This window comes from Tubulanus polymorphus, chromosome 12 (assembly GCF_964204645.1).
Source record: "Tubulanus polymorphus chromosome 12, tnTubPoly1.2, whole genome shotgun sequence".
In the NCBI taxonomy this organism is placed as follows: domain Eukaryota; kingdom Metazoa; phylum Nemertea; class Palaeonemertea; order Tubulaniformes; family Tubulanidae; genus Tubulanus; species Tubulanus polymorphus.
Genome location: NC_134036.1, coordinates 381,572 through 394,937, shown reverse-complemented (window position 1 = coordinate 394,937; position 13,366 = coordinate 381,572). Strand labels below are relative to the sequence as shown.

General features: G+C 37.8%; 2 protein-coding genes across 2 annotated transcripts in view; one reads left to right on the top strand and one right to left on the bottom strand.

Moving 5' to 3' along the window:
- Window positions 1-27: 27 nt before the first annotated feature.
- LOC141914294 (dynein axonemal heavy chain 6-like) overlaps window positions 28-13,366 on the bottom strand; it is a 46,712-nt gene continuing 33,373 nt past the window's right edge. Inside the window, exons 54-64 of the mRNA XM_074805579.1 lie at window positions 12,837-12,930; window positions 11,937-12,177; window positions 11,425-11,525; window positions 11,006-11,110; window positions 10,130-10,366; window positions 9,331-9,501; window positions 8,953-9,039; window positions 2,592-2,838; window positions 1,925-2,088; window positions 1,058-1,280; window positions 28-519 (exon numbers count right to left, since the gene is read on the bottom strand). Of these exons, the coding sequence (XP_074661680.1) occupies window positions 416-519; window positions 1,058-1,280; window positions 1,925-2,088; window positions 2,592-2,838; window positions 8,953-9,039; window positions 9,331-9,501; window positions 10,130-10,366; window positions 11,006-11,110; window positions 11,425-11,525; window positions 11,937-12,177; window positions 12,837-12,930 (1,774 nt within the window). The 3' untranslated portion in view covers window positions 28-415. The remainder of the gene's footprint in view (window positions 520-1,057; window positions 1,281-1,924; window positions 2,089-2,591; window positions 2,839-8,952; window positions 9,040-9,330; window positions 9,502-10,129; window positions 10,367-11,005; window positions 11,111-11,424; window positions 11,526-11,936; window positions 12,178-12,836; window positions 12,931-13,366) is intronic.
- On the top strand, window positions 3,160-7,940 carry LOC141914295 (lactosylceramide 1,3-N-acetyl-beta-D-glucosaminyltransferase B-like). Its single transcript, XM_074805580.1, has 2 exons — window positions 3,160-3,289; window positions 5,575-7,940. The coding sequence occupies exon 2, from the start codon at window positions 5,700-5,702 to the stop codon at window positions 7,218-7,220; it is 1,521 nt and encodes a 506-aa protein (XP_074661681.1). The 5' UTR covers window positions 3,160-3,289; window positions 5,575-5,699; the 3' UTR covers window positions 7,221-7,940.

The window sequence follows — 13,366 nt, the reverse complement described above, 5'->3', positions numbered from 1 at the left end:
CAGTACAATCTATTTCAATATATGTATAATAATAATAGTATAACAGGACGGAGCTTGAAGACAAGCGAAGATCGGTTTTTATTTGTCTCGCCGTCAAAAATTCATCACTTCAAAAAATACGAATATCATTTTTCATCACAAATATATCAAAATCATAGGACGGATTAAATCTATAGTTAAAAACTATTCTGAATAAATATAAATCTGTCGTTTAGGCCTATTTTTGTTATACGGGGGTTTTACACAATTTCAACAAAAAAAATAAACAATATTTTGTGTCATAGAAGAATAGCAACACATCACAGCAGTATTCAAAATATTCAATCACAAATATCTGTTAAAATCTCTGGACGGATTTAGGAGAATGAATCAATTGTTTCTATCACAGTTATATTTACAAACATTTCACATTTCCTTATTCATTGAGTTGACAGAGTAGAGCGGAACCCTTCGCGATCCAGTAATCCTGAGGGCGGTCAGACGGTAAATAAACAGCTACCACAAAATTAGTCGAGTGACCTGAAAATAGAATGGAGGAGAACCACGAATCAGTTGCAATTCAAATATTCATTAAAAGCCCGACCATTAGGGTTTTGTGAGATATTTGATTCAGAAAACAAATTCATTTGTTCATAATTCAAAATAGACCTTTGTTGAGATCAACCAGAAACATCTACTCTAAGGGATGAAATCAATTATATTTTATACGGTGAAACTTGAAAGTAGTTGTTGTTGGGACCAAGATCATTATGCCGACAAACTAAACTTAGACAATTGACTTGGATGACCAAAATTGACTTGACAATTCATCTGATCACAACACAACATTAGTAGAGAGCTTGACTTATATCATTGTAGAATAGTTCTATAGCTGCTAGTCGTTAACTAGGACAAGGTGGCCACTTTTTCCCCGACTATTAGCAATCCCAACAAATTTCCCTGATTTTTAGCTTCTTTAACAAAATTACAATATTCCCTAACTTCTTCAAAGAAAAGAAATTTCCCAGACTTATCCCCCTGATTTGCAGGTATGTGGCGCCGCCCTGGTGTCACTGACCTGTTGTAGAAAGGGTTCCAGCACGTTCACCCGTTTTATAAAGCGGTGAAACGTAATTCGCTTCGTCCGGTTCGAAGTCCATTTGAGGTTCCATATGTAACATCGGCAAAGACGACATCATTTCACCGGCTTTCGCGTCGGCTAATAGGTGGCGCTCGTCGTCCCAACGGAATCCATCCATGAACAAACCGTGTACCAATACACCGTCTTCAGGTGACTCCATCTGGTGAGAGAAACATGAACTAGTTATTATAAACTGCATTATACAGATTCAGATTTTAGATTTGTATTAAAATCAAAGCCTAATTTCAGAAATATGAAATATGAGCATCATGCGATGTATTTGAGGATCATGCGTTGTATTTGAGGATCATGCGATGTATTTGAGGATCATGCATTGAATTCGAGGACCATGCATCTAATAGAGTATCGATTACCTTCATAAATTCTAAAATATTCGGTTGATTTTGTTTTTCAAATATTTCTTAATCAAAATTTTCTCATTTTTGAACTGAACTATGATTATTCCGATGTTGTTTTGTTGAAGGACGCGTGTGATGCTTTATTTCAATTAATTCTAAAATTCTACAATTTCTTCGGTTGCAAATTTCTCTAATCACTAAAAACTTGAATGTTCGTTGTATAGATGCAAGAGATTATAAGCAGAGAGTTGAGTGGGAGGAAAGGAGAAGGTGAGATAAGAAAAGAAGGCAAGACCGTGTTCACAAATCATCTATCAATACATATTTCATTTCAAGTACGAAAATGAGTCACGTACATTTAGACATTCACTTCAAGTTGACATAAATTGCCACTTGTTCGATTAAAGAGGCCACGTATTATAGAATAGAGTGTATTATTCCCTACCTCTTTATCCATATCTAATTCTTCTCCAAACTGTAATTTACTCATTCCCTCGGCGACGTCTGCCTGATCTCTGTAACTCGGTAACACAACGTATTTAAATGATAAATGATCGATCGGTAGGTTGTACTTCCTCGCGTGATTCTGTAACGTTCCCGTCAGGAAACCTGTAAAACAAAACCATCAATTCATTTCTTATAGATATCTCTATACATTTAAAAGAGTTTTTATTCAATTTCGATTAAATTTCTTCATCTGAAATCTTAATTCAGAAGTTTGTCATCATTCTCTTTCTAAACTGACCCCTAGTCTCAGCTCGTAGTAATTATCTAAAGATAATTGCTCGTAGGTGTCAGTAAATAACGACTTAAAAATCTTATCATGAGCAGCTACAGTTGCTGAAAAGTTGCTTAGAGTTAACCAGTGGATAGTTGACATTGTGACAATTAAAACTTCATTGTTACTACGGTAGTCTGCCAGTTATCTTTAACCAACTTTTAAGCAACTGCAGCCCCTGGGCTCTAGGGCAGGATGATAGTTTCACTTGCGATACACCAGGACCTAATCGACCCTCTATTTTAGCTTGGAGCAATCATTTGAAATCACGTCAAATACGATTCCGTTTCACAAACAGCAACTAATTATCACAGTTAATAGTTGAATAGTTTACCTTGAGGATAAAAGAATCCGGAGATCCAGAATGATTTTGGTTGGTTATGATGAATCCACAGGTCGATAAACGAACATCTCAATATAAGATCTTTAACCCAACTACCGAGTGGTTTTAACGACGGGTACGCCGCGTTCGCCCATAGCTCCGGAACCTGGTTATTCAGGAACGCAGTATAAACCATCTCCAATACATCACTCATTACTACAAAACCTTTTATCGCTTTCTTTAATTGATGCAATGAATTCTGCAAATAAATAAACATATACAACATTAATTCATGTTTATATATGAATTTCAAAATTCATATTCTAAAACTCAAATAGTTATAGTCTTAACAAGGATCGAGCTATAAAATATTTCATCATAAATATAATATATATCATCAAAAATACATGTATTTTTGATCAAATACTGAAGTTGTTTAAGAATATGATGTATTTGATGATAGCATGAAAGTTAGCTGTTTAAATTCGCGTTCAAATTTGACGCCTAATGACACAAGCACACACAAGCAGTTATCAGTGGTGCCATCTAGCGGATATATGAATAGACTATTGATCAGTAGGCGATGAAGAGAGAGAGACCGACGAGGAGAGGATGTATTCACTCTGTATCTCACTGATGCTGTCTGTGTCTCAATCATGTCTCTTAAATATGGACTCTAAATACTAATGCATACTGTTTACTAATACAAGGTAATGTTTGTGTATGTAATTCAACAAATGAACTGATTTTCTATAAGACATAAAAGAGTTGAAAAAGAGTTGAATAGAAGGCTAAAAGATGTATGCACTCTTTGGAACACTGTGTATTGAGTGAATAGATGAGTAGCAGTGGGTGGTCTCTAAGAGTACCACTCATCACCACTCAATATCCACTGATCCAGGAGAGGAGGCGGGGGGGGGGGGGACGTTCTAACGAGGGGATAACTTCAGCTATCTTAATTCTAATAGTTCACAAATCAAAACTACCAGCAGAATATCATTGATACTAGACTGATTAAGAACAATTTTATACAAGAATCCAATGAATAGCCAGTACAGGGTAATGTGATACCCTTATACCGAGTGTATATATATCGGTATAGTTGAATAGAAACACTAGGTTACAATCATATCCTAATGACAGAGTTAACCCGCGACAATACTCCAGGGGCCTCCAGGGATGTGTTAGCTAGTGTCTCTGATAAGATAAAGGTATATTTATATTTTCTAAATAAACATGAGAACTATCGGACGACGGACAACGCACAATGTTGAAATTGAAATCAAATATTTCCAGATTAATGTGAGTTAATAATAAATGACCCTGTAACGAGCAGCTACAGATTTTAAGGTATTGGATATTTTTCCTCTGCTCTGTGCGCGCTATTGTTTACAGGTAGGTGAATACTCGCCATTGTGTGACACGTTACTTAGCAACTAGCCAAGTGAAGGCTACAAGCGTGGCTAATTAATAAATTGACGACTGGTTTTTAGTAATGAGTTGACTGTGTGTAATTTATAATTACCACCCATACTGCACTGCTGAGCAGTGTTCACAGAGATATACCAGTTTAACAGGGTGAGATATATGCACAGTGTAGTATGAATAGAACGATCTATTTGATATTAGCCAACCTCATATAAAACACACATCTCCACACGGCTGATTAAACTTTACAACAAAATATTGGCTTATCATTATTAGACTAAGTGCAGTATATTTTTCATACGGGGATCCACCCAGTGGGATCCACCCTACCGGATCCACCCAGCCGGACGTATTAATTAACACTCCTAACCCCACTTTCATCCCCGCGACCTGTCTATCACTCGGCGACATTAAATCACATAAAAACCAACTCCCGACGTCTAAATGTGTGCGTATTCGTGTTAGTTTCTATGGTAACGCGTGCACGTTCATATGCATGATTGAGGTGAAATAATTGAATCGTGAAAAATAAAACAGGATCATATTGTTGAGTAGACATATTCTATTCACGACGAGGGATAAAAACTGATCAGAGAGGCTTTGACCAGTATATAAACAAACTCTCGTAAATAGTAACCATAGCAATAAACCAGTAATTGACCCCGTATGAACACATTGTCCGCTAGTCTATATAGTTCAATATAGCACCAGCTTTAAAACGTCGTACCACTGATATTGATTTGGTATCTATATCTGATATTGCTGCACATGTCCTGGTACTGGTATCTTATTGATTTTTTTTAGCCCGCCTAATACTTGACTGTTTTATTGTAAAACGCGCTTCAGAGATTCTTTTGAATAAAACGTTTAAAAAGCTAGGTAATAAAAGTTTCAATTGAATGAATGCCTGTTTATTTCAGGCATGAGTTTAATGTTCGCCAGGAGGGATTGTATTCAGCACTGCTAACAAGTATTGTATAGGAGCTTACTAAGACCAGGTCACAAATATATACTCTCATATATATATATATATATATACACGCATACTATATCGAGAACTCGAGCTACACGTATAGGTTACCAACAGGGATTTAAAAGTGCCATCAATGTCAGTGGATTCATGTTTACACTTGTAACCATCAGGTTCAGAGCTCCCACAACCTGCGAGGTATTTCCTTATTTTTGTCAATAGTCAGACTTATTTCAAGCGACAGTGAGTAGATTTTGCAATGATCGAGGGTTGAAGGAGATTTGATGACGATTTACTGATATTCGTATGTCTATCTCGGACTAAATCCTAACAACAACGGAACATCGGTTTTAAGCATCAGCTGCGTGAATACTTGATACATAAAACTCTGAAACTACTTATCGCTTGGATTCAGTCGACCTTTTCGCATTGTGGCTGTAACTGGGATAGATCAATATTTAATCAATAAGCTGTAATTGAATTGATAGTTGGAAGGCCTGCAGTTCGCCGATGAGATGTCGTCCTGATGGCTTTGATAATAATCTAAAGGCTGCAGTAAATACACAGTTCGTTCAATCATATATTTATATATTTCAGAGTTTCAAACTGTTGACTATAGATCGCAGTAACGCATGAAGAGGAAAGGCTCCCTCTCTCCAGCTCTCCGTCTCTGAAGTGGTTTAATTAATTAACCGTTAGTCAATTGCGCGTGTGATATAACAATGCGTGCTGGTTTCCACGGTAACGGCTCTAAACGAGTAACTATCTCGTTTCTATTGTTGATTATTGTCGTATTCTCGTTGAGTACGTTCGTATTCTACGCGTTTTATATGCAGAATTCCGATGTTAATTTATACAGCAACAACAACGCTCGGCGACCGGCCGCTCGTAAACGTATCATAGCGTCGCGTGATTTCAATCAGATCGACGTGATCCGTCGAATTGTACCGGCCGCTGCCGAGGGCGACCTCGCGAGGAGCGACGAGGGTAATAAGCGCGAGGTAATCTCCGTGCGTAGGACTCGTATACGCGAGTTGACCGTCGAGGAGAGTCTAGCGAATATCGCCGAGGTTCAGGTCGAGATCGATCGTTTGTTTAAGATGGCTCAGAGCGGTCTACCTCAACCTCACTGGTATAACTATATCGGTAACGACGAACTGAAACGACGTCGAGCCGCCGTACGAGATCACAAACCGAAACGCAGTTCACCGATACCCGCCGAATACTTCAACAATAAACCGTCGTCGCCGTGGAAACCGTACGGCGATCGTTACGTAATTAATAACCCGAGTTTGTGTAACGTGAAAGATTTGTATTTGATGGTGGTCGTGATGTCGGAGGTCGGGTCGTATTACGTAAGGAAAGTTATCCGCGAGACTTGGGGTCGTTTATCGGTCGCGTACGGGCGCGAGATACGACTCGCGTTCATCGTCGGCACGGAAACCGTCGCTAACGAGTATTACTCCAATCAGTATCTAATCGTTAAGGAACATTTTAAAAATAAAGACGTCATTCAACGGGATTTCGTCGATAGTTATTATAATCTGACGCGTAAGAACGTCGCGGCATTGAACTGGGTCAGCGAGTTCTGTTCTAATGCTCGTTACACTCTGCGAATTACCGAGAATATCCTATTGAATCCGTTTAAACTGATCCGACTCCTTGAGAGCGGTCGGCTCAGAGACCGCAACCTCATGTTCGGTAACATCCGCCGCAGTTTAGTACGCGTAGCCGACGGCGGCGCCGCCGAGCAGCAATGGCCGGTACTAGTTGGCGGTAAGAAATACTCGCTCTCCGCCGATCACTATCAGAGCTCGGGACGTATCGAGTGGACTAATTCTCTGTATCCTCCGTATTTATCCCGTCCGTATATTCTCATGACTAACGATACCGTGTTTAAACTATCGACGATAGCCGAGCGAACTCCGTTAATGTTCCCCGATTATATCTACATGTCGATACTCGCGGTTAAAGCGGGTATCGTACAGACCGGACGTCGAGATCTATTCCTCGATTATAAGGACGGTGTTAACGTATACGGGGGACTGATCGGGAATAAGTCGAAGGCGATATTCGGACACATACCGTCGGGATTCAACGCCGGTTCGAAAATATCGCAATATTGGGAGGAAGTTTACGACGCGGAAACCGATAAACTGAATTGTCAATACTGGTTCGATAAAGGACAAAACATTCGCGAATCGTTCCCCAGAGAATTACCTTATAACGAAAATAACGATTAACGATTTCTATGAAGTTTTGTCATCTTTGTTGTAAAAACTTGTAAAACTTGTAACTTTTTCATTCCAATATCACAGAATTAATACGAATTCAGGTGTTTTTCATTTTAATTTCGTAATGACTTTTTTTACGACGCTCAAATTTTAACGAATGAATTTAGAGTTGTTTTTTTAATTCTGCAATAATATGATCAAAAGTTTTGCGGTAGTCAAAGGGTCGGGATGGAGGAGGGTAAATGAACGACTACCAATTTAGCGTTAAATCAAATGATGTTAAATCTGTTTAATAACCAAGAAGAATGACACCAGCTGCACGAATTGAGCTAAACATCAGCTGTTAGCGTTCGAGCTGAACTCAATGAATTAATAAACAGATTTTATTGATCATTAACAGCAGAATCCCGGGTGAGTTCGAGCCAGGGGATGCGTTAATAAGTTGTTATTATTAGGTTTCATTGAATTTAAAACTGAATTCAGGACTTGTGGATATAACAGATTTATGAATAATCAAGACCGATTAACACGCCGTTTATCAGCACAGATCACACTAGATCTGCAATAACAATACTGTATATTTACCCCAGACAGTAAGTTTGTATTTCAAAATGTAAATTAGGATCAAAATCAAACAGTTTGTTTAAACCCATTTTTTCAACCATCCGTGAAAAATAAAATACGTCAATGTGTAAATTTAATGTTTATTTTATGGAAATAAAGATGATTTCTGATGATATAAATTCTCGTTGATTGAACGTATGAAATCGGATGCAGCTGTCGACGCGCGCGTTAGTCAGGTGCGTGTTTTTACAGATAGGAAATTGTTTGTTCAAGTCAGTAACAGATTGAATTTAATAATTCATAGATATAACGATATCTCTGATATGAATGAAGACATTGCACGCTATGAATACCAGCTCACATATATATATATATATATATATATATATATATATATATATATATATATATATATATATATATATATATATATATTTGTATATATATATATATATATATTTGATGCATGCAATGGATATGTAACGCGATGTATTTCAATCTGATCATAACAGATTCACGGCTATCGAAGAAGGCATTTTTATGCTTATAAACTTAAATTGCATGCATGCACATAAGAATAAGTCTCATTAGGGGCTCATAGACACATAGTGCAGGGGTTTCAGATTAATAATTTTCACATATTTCATAGGGGTTTTAAAGAGACTTGCAAATTTATTCGACAATTTCTTGCAGGTTATTTATAGCTATGATGTTGAAGCTTTCACTATTAAGAGCTCAATATATTTATAACATCGAAAGGCTGAGTGCAGCAAAGAGAATCATTCTTATTTATTCATTTAGAAACCTGGCAGAGTTTCAGAGACGTGGGGGGTAAAATAATCCCTGGGAACATTTTTGAAATTCATCAGTTATTTCTGCTGTTTCTTATATGGTTGATTGTCACCTAGATTGAGGATTTATCCCTAGGGGTAACTTAGACACTTCGACACGCAGGAAGGATGCTTCCCTGACTTGAAGCTTCTTTATATTCCAATACTTCAAGCCTATACTGTATAACACTCCAACAGCACTCTTCATCTTAATGCCACTGTATTTATTTAACAGTGTTGGAATTTACTTTCATAAGCCGCGTATGTTTAATGAATAAACACAAAGCTTGGCTCAATCCTCGAGAGTAGTTATCGATACAGTCTACAGAGGGCAGCACGAATCTTACCTTTATGACCTGCAGCAACTTGTTGAATCGGTCGACTTCTTGCGTTAAAACTGTCGTCAGAGAATTCAATCTTCCTTTTTCATCCGGCTACAAATGTATGAACACAGACACAATCATTCAGTGATAGAACGCGATAAACAGGACTCAGTTCCACAGAGTGCAGCAATTAGATCAGGATCCAGCTCTGTGGAACTAGCTAGCTTCTCGAGAGCCTGATTTTGTGAAAAAGTTAGAAATCATAGCGCGCATTTAATGAAAGAAATAATGGAAGGCCTTCTGATTGTAGCTAAGTGAAGCTCGTCGGTTTTGCGATGAAACGCGTCAAAAAGAAACAGCTATTGAAACATTGATTTCATGAACTTTAAATGAAATACTGACCTCGAACATCTCCTGATTAGCCTCCTCCAGATCGAGTTTATCCATGAGTTTCTCTAGAATACTATCGGCTAATTCGTACACTATATCATCGTTAGATTTACCACTTGTTCCACTAGACATACGAGGCTGAACTTCAAGGATTGTATTTATCAACGCGTGAGTTTCTTGTCTCTGTGAAAATATACATAGATTTCATTCATTTATTCAATTAACACTTTTATCGAACCACGACGAACAGAAAAGTTAAAACCACCCTGGAACAATTGAGCTCTGAGCTCAGGAATCAGTTGCACAGTGATAGCTTACATCGGACCATTTAGAGTTCTTATTCTAACAACTTAGGACCGGGCTTAAGATTTAGGACCACACTTGCAATGACCGTTGCAGTTTGTCAGTTAAAATTCAACTCGCGAGTCAAAAACATTTGAAATAAACTCATTTTATCTGTAGATAAGAGTCTAAAGTTAACCAGGAACTATGGACTAGGATTTATTTTTTATGAATTCTATTCATCATGAAATAGAATTCTATAAATATCATGAATAATCAACATGAGTGAAATAGAGTGTGAAACTTTCCCCCGACCGTTCCCTGACAAGCATGTTGTTTTCCGTGACTTGATCTGCTAACAATCCGATCAATTAACGCAGTCAAATATGTAAGACATAGACAGAAACTGTTTGATCTTACGTGCGATCTAGCAATCTCATTTCAATGACTATTCCTGATTTTAAGATTTTTCCCAGACTTTCCCTGAATTTCAAATAGGTGGCGCCACCGTGATCGATAGCTATTTTACCTGGAAGGCGATGTTAGCGTTTTCGTGCATTCCGAAAATCTCAGGATTATCGATAATCGGTAAATCGCTGATGAAATCTCGATATTCCTGAAGCGTGTCTAAATTCGGTCCGTAATAAATTCCCGATTCCGAGTATTTGTATCCGTCGTCGATCGTGTTCGGCGCGAAGAAACGTTTGAGAATCGTACGAAGACATCTCTGATCCCACGCGTCTGTTACACGACCGCCGTACGTTATCTAAAAATACAAACGATCAACGTACCGTAAACATCCTAAAACTGACGACTCATCATTCAGGGTCCAGTTGCTCAAATGTTGGTTAGAGTTAATCAGTGGATAGTTGATATGGTGACAATCAAAAGTTCATTGTTACTATGGTATTTAACGGCCGGTTATCTTTAACCAACTTTTGAGCAACTGGCCCCAGTAATTTATACATGAAGACAAAAAATTACAAGATTAAATTTCAAGGAATGAAATTACATGCTTCAAGTGAAATTACAGTAAACCTCCCCCTCAACTAGTTCAAGAGTTAAATTCTCTTTTTTATCTTATTGCTCCTTAAATTGACTCATTAAATGAATAATGAAGCAGAGACTAAGTATGTTTGGTTTAAGGGGGGATGTGGGTCTATGATAATACATACACCTCTCCTGTGATATATAAGGTAATAAATTTAACAAAATTCCGTGTTTGGGGGTTATGAAGGGTCTATGATACAGCTTACCTCCCCAGCTAGTGGTATATATCAAGGCATCTCTTGGTAATTAATAAACAAGCTGAGACTCAGCATGTTTTGATAAAGGGAGGATGAGGGGTCCGAGACTCAGTACTCAGTATGTTTGGGGGTTATGAGGGGTGTATGATACTACTCACCTCTCCTGTGATATATATCAAAGCGTCCCACGGTATTTCACCATCAACACAGAACATCTGCATATTGAGTAACGCGCATTCCCTATCGCTATCACTGAACTCATACTGAAACACAAACAAACATTAGTTCATCAATACTACTGTCTTACTGTGAACACAGTTTCACAAAAATATCTTATATTTCTATATCAATTTACTGAAGTCATTGAGAAATTAAATCGATTTTAGATTTACAAAATTCTGACCGCTTTAAGGTTCCTTTACATAGAACACTAGTCGATACAAATAAAATACTACAAGGAGAGACTCTCCATTCCTGAATTCAAGGGAAGCTTCCGGGAATAAGATAAAAACCCTGACTTCTTTCAGACAGAGTGAACTATCAATAACAGTTGCTAGCAATGAATGATGACACTTACACGTATGTTCCAACCTAGTGGACCAAACTTCTTACGTTCCTGTATAATCGCGTGGAAGAAACAAACTCCAAATATCACCTTCCTCCATCGAATTCCGAGAACTGTGATTCAAAAACAAAGACAGATGACAATTTTAGTAAATTCTTCAGCGCTGCAGGGAAACAGATGTAGATAGCCCCGACCCCTCACATAGTGTTCATAGCATTTTAACTATGGGTTCACATTCTAGTAATTCTTCAGCACTGCAGGCAAATAGATAGAGATAGAACTAACCCCACACATAGTGTTCATACAATTATAACCAAGGCTCCAGGGCCCGGTTGCACAGTTGAGACTTAAGTCCAAAAGAGGTCATAAATCTTTAGACTGGTCTTAAGTTGTTAGATTGGCTATAGAACTAAGTTGGTATTAGACTGGTCTTAAGTCTAAGCCGTGACTGTGCAACCGGTTACAGGGGTTCCCGAGTATTAAACTATAAAATCGAACCATGTTTCATTCACAGATTAACTTACTATTTTCCTCGAAGAAGTTCGGTGTGATTTCGCTGAAAGCTCGTTTGGTGTTGGCGCGGAGACCTTTCGGCGGTTCGTTCGTTACTTTAACGCTGTTCTGTAGAACGGTTACCGGGAACGATTTCGCCGGCATCGAGCTGAGGAACAGACGATAATCTTCGTGAATATCGGTCGGATTTTCTGCTTGGTCTTTGATCAGATTCTCCATACTGATCATCCATGACGCGGCCAAGTGACAATTCTATAAATACAATACAACCAGTTACCTAAATTAATTAGCAAAACCCACAGTTGATGGGATACCAGTTTTCTGACAATTTTGAAGAGGCGATCATTGTACCGTTTCAATTCCCTCATTTATTCACTGGTTTGTATTTGTATGATCCATTCTACTGCAGTTTGCTCCGTTCAGTATTTATTGCTAACATTTGATTATTAAGCAAAACCCACAGTTGATGATATAACATTTAGTTTATTCTGATAGTTTTGAAGTTTTCACGAAACTTCATCATCTATCACCATCATCAGAGGAATCAAAATAACATTGACATTTATATCATCAGTCTCTACTGGTCAGATATTCATTACTACAAACAGTTAATATACATTTGAATTTCAAATTCATCTATCAGCCTAGTGGATGCTACAGTAGATTGTGTTTAATTTAGGGCTTTTCTAGAATATTTTTCTGACCCTGTAAACCAGTACCATCCAACTCTGATATCACTCTCAAGTGTGGGACATTTTCATTCATAAAGCTCAGATTTGAGCAGAGTCTACTTTACTCAGCATCTGTGGCATGCTATGATTTCATTAAATTCTTCAAGAAAATATTTTCTTGATTTCAAATGAAAGACTTAGATAAGGAAGTTATAATAAACATATCTATTGTATCTGTACCTGTAAGAAAACCCAGTCTCCTGTTTTTATTGCATTTGCAATCAGTTTTTCAGCCACAGGACCTTGACCCTGACCAAGTGATATCGCTTGTATCCTGCAATTAACAAACACGCAATATCAATACTAATATCTGCTGAGATATGAGGGGAGAGGGGGAAGTTTTGAGTTTACTAATTTCTTCATTGACGTACATTCCTCCTTGAACTATTAGTACATACCGGTAATGCAAAGTCATCCCCCAAGGATATTTTGAAAATTCTAAATAGGCCTACATTTTGAATAGCACTTTCCACCAATACAAATTCCCAGATTTTTCGATGTGATTACACAAATTCCCCCTGAATGAATCAGAGAAATTTCTAGGTTTAAAATGTTACAATTCATTAATTTTTCATTGAATCACGAATTGATAAAGAAACAATAGTGGTCAATGCATTATCCGAATTCCGAGTGTTCCAGGGTTTCGCAAAATTTGTCAAATTCCCCCAGTTTTCCCAGATTTCTTTTCTAGAGTTTTCCAGGTCAGTGGC